Source organism: Euleptes europaea, chromosome 12, assembly GCF_029931775.1.
Source record: "Euleptes europaea isolate rEulEur1 chromosome 12, rEulEur1.hap1, whole genome shotgun sequence".
NCBI lineage: Eukaryota > Metazoa > Chordata > Lepidosauria > Squamata > Sphaerodactylidae > Euleptes > Euleptes europaea.
Genome location: NC_079323.1, coordinates 57,542,477 through 57,559,447, shown reverse-complemented (window position 1 = coordinate 57,559,447; position 16,971 = coordinate 57,542,477). Strand labels below are relative to the sequence as shown.

Genomic DNA, 16,971 nt, shown 5'->3' with positions numbered 1-16,971 from the left:
GAGGGTCTTTAGTGGACAGACAGCCCTAGGTCCCCTGCAATCTTAATGTCATTTGGTTCCAAAATAACCACTCTAGCATCCCCCCAAGCCCCCCATAGCAAATAATGGGACCTGAATAATTCCAAAATCCCAGAAAAACCTGAAACTAAATCCTGAAATGGTATTGGGGGCCCCACATATCATCAAAGACTGGTAATTATGCTCTTCCTGAAATCTGGATCAAAAATACCTTCTCCCTTCCCCTCCAGGTATACATCCCTACTCATGGTTACTGGGACCATTGTCTTCCACTTGGGAGACCATGTGCCCTGCTGCCAGGTGGCTGAGATGGAAGGAGGTTGGGCTGCTCCCAGCTGACTATAGAGTGCCTTGTTTCTCAGATGGGCAGATGAGTGAACAGGGAGGGAGCAAGAATGATGCATCAGTGCTCAATTTTGTTGTTATGCTAAGGAAAATGATGATATAAAGAGAAAAGTAGAACGACAGTGTATTCTCAGCACTGTAAATTCAATCTGTATTCTATCTTCAGCCTTGATCTGCTTCTTAGTTAGTAGGAGGTACTAGAGCTATGCAGCACACTGAAAATCTTACTTAGCAGTTTGTAGGTTTTCACCGGGCACTTTTAAAGATATCTTTAACACCATAAAGGCTAAGAAAGAAATAAAGTTGAGATTTTTAGGAAACTGAATTATGTGGCCAATCCCACATTTTGCTGGGTTCCTGAATTGTGCAGGATGTACACCGGCTTGCTTTTTCTTTTTGTTAGGTTTTTATTGGACTTTTTTAATTAGTCTATGCGTATTGTCCGTTTGTTGCTCTAGAGGCTCAATTGCTTTCTCCATTTACACCTAGAATTGTTATATGTATGCTTAAGTAACAATTTTTATTCTAAACTTTGCTTTAGGGGAGCACCAGTTTATTCTCATTGCTTTTTTCTGAGCAATAATACCCAATTAGTAGACCAGTATTCATAGAATGGGCCTTGAAAACAATTCACTGCTTGCTCAGGGGCCCAATGCAGCACAAGGAATCAAATTTCAAACTAACCTGTGTCTTCTTAGGTCCAAATAAAGATTTAATTTATAAGTTCCTGCTTATTTTGGGAGCCTCCTTTTAAGATTATGTCTTTTTGTTGTGTCTGCCAAGTCTGTGGCCCCTCGCCTTTAATTCTGTCTCCAAAAGTAAAATTAGCATCTTGGTTTTGCACCATATTATGTAGATTTTCTAAGCATAATTAAGGATATTCAAAATCAGGTGATCCTTACATACTATTTTCTTTATTTATTTTTTTGAGTTATTTGATTATTTTGGATGACTGGGTGGGCTATTTGTTAACTATTTATCTTGGTATACTCTGAATGAATTTTCTTTCCCAGTGAAGAGGACTGGAAAATAGAGACATTTTAACTAACTTGTGGAACAGAATATCAGGATTTTTTACTGCTATAATATGTTGTTATAGATGAATTTAAAAGGGGATCTCTTAATGGCTATTGGGAATTAAGACTAATTAGACAATCCTTAATAGTTAACTGGAAAAGACAGTCATGCTAGGAAAAGTTGAGGGCAGCAGGAAAAGAGGAAGACCCAACAAGAGATGGATTGACTCAATAAAAGAAGCCACAGCCTTCAATTTGCAAGATCTGAGCAAGGCTGTCAAAGACAGGACATTTTGGAGGACTTTCATTCATAGGGTCGCCATGAGTTGGAAGCGACTTGATGGCACTTAACACACACACAAATAGTTAAAATGCAAAAGGGTGTTACTCTGTTTAGGATTGCATCATAAATACTCTGAGATTGTATACCTCGTAATATGTGTTACTAGTGAGTGGTCAAATAGTAGGGGAGTGCTGCTACCCTGTCTGGAGCCTGAGCCCAACCCAGACTTGACCTACCCCTGACACCGCTGAGGTAGCCTCTGGGGCAGGGGGAGCCAGAGTGGGGAGCACACCAGGCCAGTGCTTACCTGGGGCTGGGGAAATTGCCTTTGCCACAGCTGCTGTCGGAGCCAGAGCTGGGAAAGAGGGAGCTGGCAGCAGCCCCAGCATGGACCCCCAATGAGGCTGACAATGTCATCAGCCAATAGCGGCCTAAGGACAGCAACGCCAGTGGAAGGCAGGCCCTGATGTTCCCTGCTGTGGTTTGGGAGCCGTGTGATGGGGCCAGAAGAGGAGGGTTTTTTTTTTTTTTTGGCATATATCTTGTATATCTATTTTTGGTCCTTCTTTTCTTAGAAAGAAACAAAAATTTATTTGGACAGGGTTATTTTAATTATTTACCTTAAGGACACAGTTTATCTCAGTGTTACACATACTGATTTAATCTCTTTTGATGATAAATGGGCTCTTCCGTGCAATCTGTATGGTTTTAACATTTATGGGTTTCAACTAACTTTGCTCTTGAATTATGCACAGTACCACAGTGGAGATGACATATGAATAATTGTGCATACGAACACTCAGAGATAACATTCCTTGTTAAACAATTTAATCCCTGAGTCTCTTGTTTGGCAAGTCATGACTTATATGTAGAAAAGCAGTCTGTAATACCTTGAACATACATAGGCCCCATTCAACTCTCGGTTTATATCTATTTTGGTTTTAATTCAGTTCCTGGTTTCTAGGTTTATATGTGAGAGAAAATGATGGCATGTTTGTTGCTTATAACATGGTACTATTGTTAAACAACAGCACTTTTTTGTCAGTGGCTTCAAGTATATAGATAGGAAGAATCTCAGAAGGACTAGAGTTCGTAGAAATTGTATTTCTAAAACAGGTTTTCTTGTCATTGCAGTCATTAAAGCCATGGGCAATGCAGAGAGTCAAAATGTAGAACATCAGTTCTATGGAGAGAAACATGCCAGCCTCGGACGAAAACATACATCACGCTCTCTTCGTCTTTCAAACAAAGCATCTCGACGGACCAGGCATGCTTCTTCAGGAAAAATTATTCACAGGAACTCAGAAGTAAGCACAAGATCTAGTAGTACTCCCAGTATCCCTCAGTCATTAGCTGAAAATGGCCTGGAGCCTTTTACCCAAGAAGGCAACTTGGAGGATTTTGGAAGCCCAATCTGGGTAGACCGGGTGGACATAGGTTTAAGGCCAGTTTCTTACCATACAGATTCTTCGGTCACTCACAGCATGGACGGCAGTACAGTTCACATGGCTGCATCCATACAGAGTATGCCTAATTCAGAAGAAGGCAGGCTTTATGCGGATGGATATTTGCCTGAAGGAGCTAGTAGGCAACATTCATACTCAACAAATGGGACCACTTTCTTGGAGCCTATGAGCTTCAAGAAAAAACGTTCAAAATCTGCAGATATCTGGCGGGAGGACAGCTTGGAATTTTCACTTTCTGATCTCAGTCAAGAACACTTAACAAGCAACGAAGAAATCTTATGTTCTGCTGAGGAAAAGGATGGTGAAGAAAATCGTGGAAAAGAGGCCAGCAATAATCATCAGCCGTTGGTCACCTGCCAGCGCGCCAATTCCATGAGTGATTTGTATTCTCCCCAAAACACAGCTGCTACAACAAATGGTGGCCCACGAAACACTCCAAGAGGGTACTGTCGGAATTTAGTATCTCATATCCCAGATATTGGGAACCACAATACATCACCTACCACAATGGAGAATGTTCCCTCCTATAGTAATTATAACACGCTCCCCTGCAGGAAATCTCACTGCCTGTCTGAAGGGATCACTCACCAAAAAATGAGCCATAGCAACAGTATGCGTGGCAGAAGAGCAAAAACTACCCAGGTAAAGAACTACATTCTATTTCAAACATCAAAAGCACTGCTGAATTTACTGATATGTTACAAATTAGTTGATCTTCTCAGAGCCCTTTTTTATTTTGGTGGCTTCAGATTAGCTTTTGTTTATTTTCAAATCCTTACATTCCAATAAAGTGACAATAGAAGCACAGGCAAAACTAAGACATTTCGGATCCTGTTAGTCCCAAAGCCAATGGGAATTACAGTGCATTCCTAAGGCGAATTACTCCAGGATAAGCCCATTGAAATGAATAGGCTTAGACTGGAGTAACTCTCCTTAGGAATGCACTGTTAGTTTCTCTGTTATCTTTTCCAAGAACAAATAGCAATGTTCTTATAACACCACTGTGATAATGGATGCTGTCTGAGTCACATTAACTATTAGGGAAAGAGGGAACCACTCAGGTTCATAAGAGGGTTTCTTGACAGGAAAAAAACCACAAACCTTCCCATAAAATAGACAGTAAAAATTAGCGCCATGATGTAATTATCTTAATTATCATGATTGGTAATGAGTCTTCCATGAGACTAACCTGCCAATGCAAAGAATACATTATGATCTATGAAGGAGAAAATAATAACAACTTTCTCCAGCTAGGGCTGTTGATTCGGTTCAGGCCAAACCGAAAAACAGCCGAATTTCCCCCGATTTGGCTGTTTTTCGGTTCGGACAAACCGAACTAAAAAAAGACGGGAAACGGGGGAGCCGAATTTGCCGACTTTGGGGGTTCAGCGAATAAATTCGGCAGATTCGGCCCCCCCCCGCGCGGGGAGGGGGCCCTTTAATCAGGTCTGCGCCTCCCAGTTGGGAGGCGCAGATCTGTTTAAAGGGCCCCTAGCACAGAGAGCACAGAGGGGTTTGACAGCCCCCCGCCAGCCTTCCTGGGAGTCCCAGCAAAGCTGGGGGGGTGTCTTTAGACCCCTCTGCAGTCTCTGCACAGAGGGCGTAGAGGGGTTTGACAACCCCCCGCCAGCCTTCCCGGGAGTCCCGGCAAAGCTGGGGGGGGGTCTTTAGACCCCTTTGCGTTCTCTGCACAGAGAGCGCAGAGGCTCTTGACAACCCCCCGCCAGCCTTCCTGGGAGTCCCGGCAAGGCGGGCGGGGGGGTCTTTAAACCCCTCTGCGCTGCCTGCGCAGACAGCGCAGAGGGGCTTGTTGGGGCGCCCTTTAAACAGATCTGCGCCTCCCAGCTGGGAGGCGCAGATCTGTTTAAAGGGCCCCCGCACGCCTTCAGGGAATCCCCCTGAAGGCGCGCGGGGGGGCAAATTTTCCTTCGAACTCCGGATCCCCCTGAATTTCGGGGATCCGAAGCGGGGGAGTTCGGACTTCGGCACGGCCCGATTAAAAACGGGCCGAATTTTGCCGAATCCAAATTCAACCTTTTTTTTTTTTCAACAGCCCTATCTCCAGCCAGAAAGAAAATTAGGCCATCAGAAATGGAGTACTTCGAAAAAGTGGTGTGGCCAACAATTCCTGCTGCCCTATTTCTATCCTCCATGCTTTCCTCTCTGCCTTGTTTTCTTCGTACTCCTTTGCCTTGTCAGTCCTTCCTGGCTACAGCTGCTGCAGTGATATGGGGTTCTGGTCCTAGATTTGTGTTTTCTTGGATGTAAGTCAGACACTGAAACCTTGCAGGATGGTGCTTCTTAGGTGTGTAAGGATGCTGCTTCTTGTGATCTGCTGTCAGTTTTAATTACGTAGAGAAAGGGTTAACACATATCTTGAAGTTGGAAATTGTATCTGATGTGCTATTTTCAGCCACAGTCACCATGCCCTACTCAACTGGGTAGGAAGTACTACACCTTTCCCTATTATAACTCAGATCAAAATTGGCATTAAAGTAAGAATGTGTTTCCATAATGCTGTCTATGTGAATACTGGCCCTTGACCTGCATTCTTCTGCTTGGAAAACAGTACAGTAAGATAAATAGTCTCAGAAATTCAAGGCAATTACAGACTTTTTAAAAAATGCAATAAATACAAAAACTGATGATACAATAACATTACATTTAAAAATCCTACAAACATAAAGGTAAAGGAAGTCCCCTGTGCAAGCACCGGGTCATTCCTGACCCATGGGGTGACGTCACATCCCGATGTTTACTAGGCAGACTATGTTTACTGGTGGTTTGCCATTGCCTTCCCCAGTCATCTTCCCTTTACCCCCAGCAAGCTTGGTACTCATTTTACCGACCTCGGAAGGATGGAAGGCTGAGTCAACCTTGAGCCGGCTACCTGAAACCAAGTTCCATCAGGATCGAATTCAGGTCATGAGCAGAGTTTTTGACTCCAGTTCTGCAGCTTACCACTCTGCTCCACGGGGCTCCTACAAACATAAAAGCTACACAAAATTCCTTTTGTAAAATTTTGTTTTACACATTCTGTTAAATGACAGATGTCTGGGAGCCTTCCTGACTTTGTCAGGCAGGCTGCTCCACCAGGTGGGAGCAAAAACCGAGAATGCGAGGGTAAGAGCAAGTTTGATCTAGCTTGCAAGGCAGCACCTTCAGAAGGTCTTACTAAGGCACTATTATAGTAGTAGATTGTATAATTTTTTGCTTAATGTATCTGAGTTGCTAGGCATGTCATGCTGTGCTGTGCTGCATTCCATACAATCATAAATGGGGAATGAGCTAGAACAAAAATTAAACTAATGCTATATTCATGAAATACTTAACACACAGCTGCTGCTGAACTATATATGCAATTAATAAAATCTTTGTAGCTTTTGTCTTGAAGGATTCATGCCGCGACTGCTCCATAAGGCAAGCTGTAATGTTCCTCGGCATTCTCTATTTGCCCTCTTTGAACATCTGATAAGAAATGTAGCCGGCAGAATGAAATTGAACAATCCAAGCAAAACTCTGAGCAAATAGGTCGAGGCTGGCCCTAGACAGCACGCTTCAGTGACCTCCCTGATTTTATTACATGTTCCGTTTTAGTACGTCTGTAGCAGAGGATTCAGGCTACATCTTATGACCCAGAAAAAGAAAAGCATTTTGTATGGGGATGGGATAGAGAGGGTGATCGACCAGCAGAATTGCACTGTGGATGTTGAACTTTTTGGCTGAGTGCTGCTCTTAAGCACAGTTAGGTTGGACGTTGTGAGCCTGTCAGCTTTACAGCATCTTGTACGTGTAGGTGGTGCTGGGATCTATTAGCATAATACATTAGTGAGAGGTGCTCACTGGATGGAGGGGAGAAGCCAAAATGAGCAGCATCAGTTGGTATTAACTTGTAGGAGGCAACTGGAGGCGGGATTCTGGATTAGCTGACTGCCTGATCCGTGAAGATGTGCCGCTGCTAAATATAAAAAATGACATTCTGAAACAGATGCTGCTGTTTTCCCACAGCCGAAGCGCCCTCTCTCTCTCTCTCTTTTTAAAATCAGTGTTGTGGGGTTTTTTTTTAGGACACTTATGTAGCATCGGTAGAATATTTCTTCACCATTCTGGCAAGCTTGTTTGAGAGAGGACTTCAAAAAATAAAACACCGAAAGCACAGTTTCTCTTGAGCTGTATTATTACACAGTATAAGCTGCAGTTTATACCCTTCTGTGTACTCCTTGGAGAGCAATATATTTGGTAAAACGTCAAGGCTGTTTTGCCTCTTGGTTTTTTTTTTTTACTACCCCTTTGTTTCTTAGCTTTCCATTAATATACCAAGAAGCCTTTCTGGGTATTACTGCAGTTTAAAAAAAAAAATCAACAGAGCTACATTGCCCTTAGTTCCAATCTAAAGAGGAAGTAACAAATAAAAAGATCACTTAAAATGCTGGTCTTTCTCCAGAGTCATGTTCTTTAGATCCACAATGCTTTACCTCCTTGCTGCTATGCATGACAGAAGGTAAGAAGATATGTCCAGAAGTGCTCTTTTCTCCAGGTGTGAAACAAAACTGTCCCAGCTAATGCACTGATTAGAAGCATCATTCTCCAGAACAAGAATTTGCCTCTGAAACAGATCCTGGAGGCATTCGGTTATGAACTCAAATTTAAACTGAACCCAGAACCTATTGTTCCATTATTTGAACTGTGTTCATAACCTTGGTACACAAATCTAGCCAAAACAAATGTTCCCTTTTCTCCTTGTGAAATATGTTTTGTGTAAATCTGAGTAGACTCTCTCTTTGGTTTTCCTTTAGTTTTTTGTGACCAAGTAGTATAACTTGTATGGTTCTTTGCATCCAGTATTTAAAATTGAAGCTTAAATCTGGGAGTTGCTTTTCATTAATTGGAAGTGCTTTGCAAATAATTAGTGTCAATATGTACTAGCGATTAGTATCTAGAAGTGGATATTGGGTAACCCACACAGCATTTTCATTTTTAATATTGAGTTCACTTTTAAGAGAGAGGAATATTGTTTGGCTTTTGAATTTGATTAGATGCAAGATAAGGAGTAGATCTACTGCAAAGTAAGTCTCATGTTATTCAGTGGGGCTTGTTCCCATGAAAATGTCCTTAGGATGCCATGCTAAATGCACTAAACAAGATCATCTTGGCTTCAGGTGGTCTGATTGATGAAGGAGTACGGGGCAGTGCTGCACCATGTTGCCTCAACCCCCCACTTATCTGTCTCCTTGTCCAGTGACTGGTTACTTATCTAGCTTCTTCTTAGTCTCATTCTTGTCTGCGTGGAACTCTGTAGCCTGTCTCTACAAAGAGTCATTTGTACAAGTTTTTTTCCTTAATGATACAGGAGGAGGAAAGGCTGTCCAACGGATTAAGTAACCTTCAAATGTGAAAAAAATAGTGGAATATGCCCAGGGCCATCTAAGGAAAGATTTATAGGCCTGGTCAATGGAGTCTTATGAAATCAATTGACCAGTCAGGGACTGGCAACCAGTGGGAGCGTGAGGGGGTGGGGATAGGTGATGTCATTATGCCTATGCCGTGACATCACTTCCAGTGAATACCCAGAAGTGATATCACCACGCTGACTGTGACACTCTAGGATTTCCCAAAACTCTTTTAATTGTTTTACCATAGACGGCCATGTTTGGCATGGTGACATCACTTTTGGGTATTTACTGGAAGCAATGGCAAATTTTCAGGTATTTTTGCCATGCTGAGTGGCAGTGGGCAGAGGAGTGGGAGGCCAGAAGATGCAGAGAAGAAAGTGAGGCAGAAGGTAAGGTCTTAGAAAGGGCGAAAAAGCCTTTGTACTGACCTATGAACTAGCATGCTGGTGCCAGAGCGGGTTCTGCCCTAAGGAAACTGGGTTGCTGGTGCTTTTGCTTTTATTTTCTGCATTAGCATCAGTTCCTGGGCATGAACCCTGCTGCTTTTCCTAATGGCCTGGTGTTCTCTTCACTCAATCTGGGTAGCAATTTAATACTGGTTAAGGTTGGAATTGGCAGCATAGGAACTCCGTATATAGAAGCAATATAGAATCTCTCTATCCTACTAGCCCCCGCAGACACTCATCAGAGCTGATTGTGCCATCCAATTTGGTGCTATCTGTTGCTTTTTTTCTGCCCACCAACTAAATAAATATTACCCTGAAGGATGAGATTGAGAGATTTACTAGATTGAGAGATAAAAATCTGAGCAGCTATCTGCTGGGCTTCTTTTTCAGATTCTTTCCCCTTGACAGCTACTGAGGTGTAATGGTTAAAGTGGCAGACTATAATTTGGGAGACCTGGGTTCAGGGCCCCACTTTTCCATAAAAATTGCTGGGTAACCTTAGGCCCCTCAGCCTAATCTCCCTCACAGAATTGTTGTGGAGATAAAATGAGGAAGGGAGAATCATGTATATCACCCTGGTCTCCTTGGATGGAAAGTGGAATAAAATGTACAGCACAGGTGCAAATAAAGCTATGGTAGAGGTTTTACAAGCTGTAAAGGGGCAAGGGTGCAGTTATTGTGAAAGTTGGTGATGGAGCCAAATATTACATTATCTGTTTTCTGGTAGGTGCACCTCATGTTTTTCTCAGCATTTGCTGTTTCTCTAAGCATAGTACAGATTTTGCTTGAAGAGAGGGACATACAGCATGGCCATACAATATATTTAAACTGGCTTAATAGTCATTCCCTCTAACTAGGGAGCACTGGGGACTTCTGGGACAATGCCAGAGACCTCTCACAGAAAGACGTCACCATATTTACTAAGTACAATTTTCATGATTCTTGGGCGAAGATGGGTTGGCCAACTATGACAGTTAAATGGATACAAAAACCAATGTAAATGTGCCTACAGAAGCTGAACCCTGATTAGCCTGTCCCAAAGTGGACCATGTTGATCAAAGGTTTCTGAAAATTCATCAAACACTACACCTGAATCTCCCAAAAAGCAGATTTTAATAAAGTACCTTTAATCTTTCCAGCGTTTTAAAATAACTTTTAGTGGATTTGGAGCTGAAATTATCATTCTGCAATTAGTAGCCAATTCCCCAATAATCCTCCTTGAAGTAATATCACAGAGGGTGATAGGAGCAGTTTCCTAGGTTGTTGTTTAGATTGCAAAATTAATGACTTGTCAGGCTCCATCAGCACTGGGACAACGTCCAGCACTGTAGCATCCTCCAGTGTGTCATTTTTGTAGGTTTCACTCCAGAGAGACCCTCAGAATATGGCAAGGAGGGGGGCGTTGCCTTCACCCTGATCACTCTCTGTCCTGCTAGTTGCCTCTCCCATGCCTTCATGGGATTGGACTGGACCTTCCTCCCTGGCCTTCCCTCGGCTGGCCTAAAGAAGGATTTCTGGGGGAAGAGCTGACCTTGGCTTCCCCCAATACCCTCTCTTTCGTGGGGAGGGCTGGTGATTGAGGGGAATCTGAGCCTCCTATTATTGCTGCTGCTGGGGCCTTTCCCTACAGCCTCTGGCTGCACTTCCTGCCTCAGTGGTGCCTGGGCGAGGTCGCCTCCTACTGGCATGTCTTCTGGAGCAGGTGGGACACGGCTACATTCCAAATAAAATTATAAACCTTTATCTGTGAAAGTAGGAGCACATATCCACAGTATTTGGATAACTGTGAGAGCTGTTTGCATTAATTACATACTGCTTAGGTTTCTGATTGAATATTTATTAATACAGCACAAGCCAGACAACAATATATATAAACTCTTATAAAATACAAAATTAAAAGACGCCTGGGAAATTCTGCCTTATGACAATATAAAATTCCATGCATGGCGAGAGGTTAAAAGATTAGTGTTCATTTAAGTTTCTGAGTCCCACTCTTAAGTGGCGAGTCTTACAAATAAATGCACAAAATCTAGCGACCATTCCCCTCCCAAAGTAAGTACTTGGTTTTTCCCTCTTCGGAGCTAGCAGTAGTTTTTTTGAGTAAGGGAGCTATGAACTTTAGTCTGTCTTCCTCCTTAAAGGGACACTTAAGGAAAGCATGTTCAACTGTTTCTATTTCTCCCGACTTGCAGGGGCAGAGTCTCTCTGATTTTGGTACCTTCTTATATCTACCTTCTTGAATTGCTGAAGGTAGGGCTGAACATTTTGCCAACGTTAAGGCCCTCCTATATTTATCCACCTCTCAGCCCTGGTTAGTATTTGGATGGGAGACCACCAAGGAATACCAGGGTTGCTGTGCAGAGGAAGGCACTGGCAAACCACCTCTGTTAGTCTCTTGCCATGAAAACCCCAAAAGGGGTCGCCATAAGTCGGCTGCGACTTGAAGGCACTTTACACACACACACACAACAGGGATAAATATTCAGCTGGTGCTAGAACAAATCTGGTCCTATCAGGTGCCATAAATGCTGGGGAGTTCGAGAGGTCTGTTTGACGTTCAGTGTCAAATAGCCTTTACTTGAATTCCTGCTTTGCCCGCTCCCCTGCTCAGCTCCAACAAATAGGTTTCCAAATGAGATATTCACGGCCTTTGTTTTCCAAGTCTGCTTCTGTCTGTGAAGGACAAGATGGAACTTTGTTTATCAAAAGGTGGATGTCAGTGTTAAGAAATCTGCTACTAAGACGGCAGACTTATAATGAATCCTGGACATGCAAAGTCTTGAAATGCTAATAACCTCTCCCAGTTGTACAGAAACACTGAAGGTTTTTTGGGAGCACTGTGTACCTCTAGTGACTAGCTTTCCTAAGAGGTTTTATAGTCTAATCCCCAGGGTTTACAGACATAGTAATTAAATTGTATTTAGTGGCAACAATTAGAGCTAAAATACTAGGGCAGAACACATTGGGGCTTGCACTGAGATCCTAACCATACATATTGTAACTAAGTTCCATCAAAATAACATTTATTTCCAAGTAAAGGTTGATAAATTGAAGACATGCAGTCCCAAGCCTGTTTGTTAAGAAGCAAGTACTACAGAATTGTTCCTGAGTAAATGTGCAGGGCTGGGATTCTTGGAAAGGGTAATTGTCATCTGCTGCATCTGCACATGGAAAATAGGGACAAATCAGAATAGTGAGTAGTGCTGAGCAAAATTGACTGAACTTGCCCTCTGCCCAGTGGCGGACTGGCCAGGGTGTCAGCTTGCCCGATGGCAAGTGGGCCCTGTGGGCCCCTGATGAAGTGGGCCCCCTGAAACATTAGACAATACGTTAAAAATGTTAATGACCTTTTAGTAGCTTGAAAAATACTATTACTGTATAAAATACAGTATAAAATACTATTACTGTATGCAACTAAAATTTTAATTGTACCTTTTTTCCACTTGTGTATTTTTTTTGAAAATGTTATTTATTTCTTATAAAAATTAAATGATAGCCTTTTAGTTGTGGGTGGGCCCCCTTTGTCTCCCTGCAACCAATATTTTTAGACCCAGTCCGCCACTGCCTCTGCCCATCCTGTTGAAGTGAGTAGAAATTATAGAACAACACAACCCAAACACATTGTACCATCCGTGAACATACTGTTGTAGCTCACGTGATTATTAGCTGTTAGCATCTCATGTGTGTGTGTAAAGTGCTGTCAAGTCGCAGCCGACTTATGGTGACCCCTTATGGGGTTTTCAAGGCAAGAGACTAACAGAGGTGGTTTGCCAGTGCCTTCCTCTGCATAGCAACCCTGGACTTCCTTGGTGGTCTCCCATCCAAATACTAACTTAGCTTCTGAGATCTGACCCTGCTTAGCTTCTGAGATCTGACAAGATCAGACTAGCCTGGGCCATCCAGGTCAGGGCGTTAGTATCTCATACCCAGTCTAATTTTAGCACATCCAGTGCTGTGCTTGTCTTGAACATTTTCCCACTTTCCATATTTTTCTGCACCCAACTGAAATGTAATGAAATACATGATTCAGAGGATTCCGTTAAATTTGAGAATCTTCAGATCTCAGTCTCCAGATAGAACTGTCAGGGTTTGGAAGGTACAAATGTGGCAAGCTCAGGGCACACGCATACCTAGGGATGGGAACCATCTACATGTAACCAGTATGTGCTGCAAAGCTGAGGGGGAAATGCTATGACTGAGTTGAAGGGGGAGGGGAAGGAAGCAAGAAAGGCCAATCCACCATCACCAATGATAGGAACAAATCAGACATTTTCAAGTAAAGTTGGCACTGTACATTCTTTTCCTCCCTCTCCATTTTATCCTTACGACCACTCTGTGATTTAGATTGGGCTGAGAGTGAGTGGCCTAAGGTCACCCAGCAAGCATCATGGTAGAGTGGGAATTAAGTACGTAGATACCATAGGGGATCAAGATAATGGATTTGAAATGAATGTGGCTTTCATTTGTATAAACATTAAACATTGCATAAATTACCACATCTGCTTTACATCTAATTAAGCACAACTGGCCCTTGTATATAGTCCAGTATAAACTGAAAAACTAGATACTAGCATGCTAAGACAAATAAAAATTGTATTGATTTTTTGCTTGCTCTACATTTATGTATGCTTCACAAATAGGGTTGGTAGCTACTGGCCGGCCCCTAGGGAGGCGCTCACATCAACAGCATGATGCCATTTCCGGGATGAACCCAGAAGTGATGTCTTGTTGCTCTAGGATTTAGCAGGAACTCTATTGAATCCTAGAACAACATGATGTCATTTCCAGATTTGCCCCAAGGAATGATGTGATGAAGTTGACATAATGGCAATTTTTGCTCTATTTATTCACCAGAAAGGCTACCAGGCAGCAGCGGGAGGCAGTGGCTGCTGGTGGGAGATCTCCTGCTGTAACAAAAGAAATGGCAACCCTATTCACAAGTAAATTGGAATTTCAATTATTTCTCATGATAATTTTTCTAATATTTCTCCCCCATTTAATATTGCAGTTAGCACAAACTAAATTACTTCCAGGTATTAAAATGATATATAGGAAACACTGATCCTCAGCTCAGTGGTGAAACAAATAATTTTCATGCAGAAAAGTATCAGGTTCAATCCTTGTAAACTGCTGCTAAAGGGTTCGGAAAGACCTCTCCCTGAGTTCTTGGAGAACTGCTACCAGTTTATTTATTTATTTACTTTGTTTATATTTCACCTTTTTTGTTGAGACACAAGGTGTATTACTGGATGTATAATAGAGCTATCAGAAAGCACAAAACAACCAATGAACAATGCAGAACAGTTAGGATTACGGAATTCGAGAACAATGTGAACAACAAACTATCTAAGACAAGGTATGCTATAAACAATACAGAAAATGTATTACCAGATATAGGACAACACAATAAAAGTAGGTGATTATTACAATAATCATTGCAGTGGATGACAATCCTATTTCATTATGAAGGTACCCTCGTGGGCACCATTCTTCTACAGTTCTAATCTCTTAAAAACGCCCTTCTGTTTTGCACATGCTGCAGAATGATGGAATGTGGGGGCTTTCCTGAATCATATGTTTCATACATTTATTCATACAATATAGAGCAATATACATCTGGTTTTTTTCTGCAGATGAGATATACTGTCTGATAGGGCAGAGAGACGGGGAGAACAGCACACATGACATCCATTTGGCAGTACTGCAACTCATGGAAATCTATTTCATTATATGCCAAATGAAGTAACTTCAGATATAGTTTTGATGATGCTTTGTGGAAAATAATGTCTATATTTCCTCACGTATCCACTGTATTTTCAAAACCCTTATCAACATTTCTGAGTACTCAGTGAGTAGTGGTAGCATCATTCTGTGGGAGGAACCCAGTAAATAATTTTCTTTATTTAATTACCCCTAAAGTTCTTTTATCCCATTCTGTTTACAAAGCACTCTAACAAATTTACTATAATGAAATTTATGAAATGGCATCAAATGAGGCTTGTGAGGTATCTGGTGGAGGCAGGGGATTTCCCCTGGCTCTTATTTCCTGCCACTACTCCTATGGCTGGCAGGAGAAAAATAATGAAGAGAAAATCCGCTGCCAGGCAATGACCACAATGTCACTTCGAGTAAAAACCTGGGAGTGATGTCAGTCTACTTTAGGAATCACTGGAAACTCTGTGTGATGTCACTTGCGGAAGTGACATCACACCATCGCTTGACAATGCCCCCTATGTTCCATCCCCTCTAGATATTTGCTGGTTTCCAAACAAAACCCTGCATCAAAAAAATAAAAAATAAATAAATGCTGGATATCAAATATTTAAGACCAAAGTAGCAACTGAAATATTAAATCCAGGCCGGTTCTATTTCTCGGCTGGATGATTTTCCTTTATTTGTCATTGGAGAGTGTTTTGCAATGAGGTCCTGTGACAGCTGCTGTGAATGTGACCCTATGATAGAGTCCAGCAGGCAAACCTAAGCTGTAACTACAAAAATAACATCCAACCCCCGAGGGAGAACCTACTTTGATAAAACAATTAATTTTGAATGTAATGAAAATTGCTACTATCTCGAAGCCATATACAATAGCATCATGTGTATTTTATATGTCTGAAATAACATATTAATAATACTGAAAAATAACATAAAATACAGTGTTAGCTACAGGAAGAGGGAAATCACTGATATATTATTTTGTACAACCAAGCTCTTCTGTGACTATATATATTTGATCCCATTTTTTGAAAAATGTAGGAGAGTGAGAACTAAAGTTCTCTGGATCAGTTAAAGAATGTCAAATTATTCTAATTACTGCTCAAACAGCTGTTCATTCTCCTAAAACCATCCTGCTGCATAATCCAAAGGCTGTACTTTGACTGTGTAGGGTAATATCATACATTAAAACCAAAAAGAAGTGCACATGCTTGTATAAAATGAGTAATTTGCAGTGCCATCCTAGGCAGAGCTATACCCTTCTAAGTCAGTGGGATATAATAGTTTCTTCACGCCCTTTCGCAACAGTGAACCCTTCCAGAGAAGTGTTTGTTTGAAATCTTCATTTCAAAATATTTCTTTGCAGTCTGCTGCGTTTTGTCTATCTCATATTTAGTGCACCCACGTCTTTGCAAAAATGTTTTGCCATGTTCACATTTTAGATTTTTTGATATATACTTACATTTTGGTGCACCTAAGACATTTAACATACAAAACGGGCCGTGGGTCTCTTAGTATTAACGAGACTGGCTGGACTTTGTCCAATGTGTAGAAAGATTAGCTGGCACATAGAGACCAGCATTAAAGGTAGACCATTGTTCATCACTGGGAGTTCTGGTTGTCTTACCTGGGCTATCAAAATAGGTCACAAAGTCAAGGTCACATTTGTGCCGTTTAGTTTCTCCAGCTAGATGAGGAATAGACAGCTGGAGAAGGAGGGGCAGGCAGGGGCAAGCTTCTGTGAAAGTTTATGGTAGGCTGCAGCAGCAGTAAAGAGCAAGCTGAGCTGAGTCCCTGTGGCACTGCAAGAGCTTCTTGGCTTGGACCTGGGCCCTGGCAACAGGAGTCGGCTGAGCCGCAGCTAGCCAGGGCTGAGTCAGGGCTGCCCCACTGGAGTTGCTCAGACTGTCTTGTTCCAGGGCTCTTATAATGTCCCGATCTGCCCCTGAGGCTGAGAGCAGATTCTGGGTGTGTACAGATGCCTGGAACAGAAAGGGAGTGGTGACAATGCATGTGTTTCTTTATTTAGTAAATGTATATTCTGTCTCTTCCGAGGCCTGGTCACAGAACAAAACAGTACAGTTAAAATCATATAAACCAGTGAGGCGTAGTCAGACTAGGATATGGGAGACCCAGATTGGAATCTCCACTCGGCTATGGAAGCTTGCCTGGTGACCCTGGGCCAGTCACACATGCCGCCTCACATGCCTCACAGGGTTGTTGTGAGTATAAAATGGAGAAAAGGAGAATGTTTAAGCTGCTTTGGGTCCCCACTGGGGGATCAGGCAA

At 42.2% G+C, this 16,971-nt stretch overlaps 1 protein-coding gene across 2 annotated transcripts in view; it reads left to right on the top strand.

Annotated features, from left to right (window-relative positions):
• TIAM1 (TIAM Rac1 associated GEF 1) overlaps positions 1-16,971 on the top strand; it is a 175,210-nt gene that overhangs the window by 70,166 nt on the left and 88,073 nt on the right. For both annotated transcript variants that reach the window (XM_056858306.1, XM_056858305.1), the window contains exon 3: positions 2,797-3,770. In XM_056858306.1, the coding sequence (XP_056714284.1) occupies positions 2,808-3,770 (963 nt within the window). In that variant the 5' untranslated portion in view covers positions 2,797-2,807. The remainder of the gene's footprint in view (positions 1-2,796; positions 3,771-16,971) is intronic.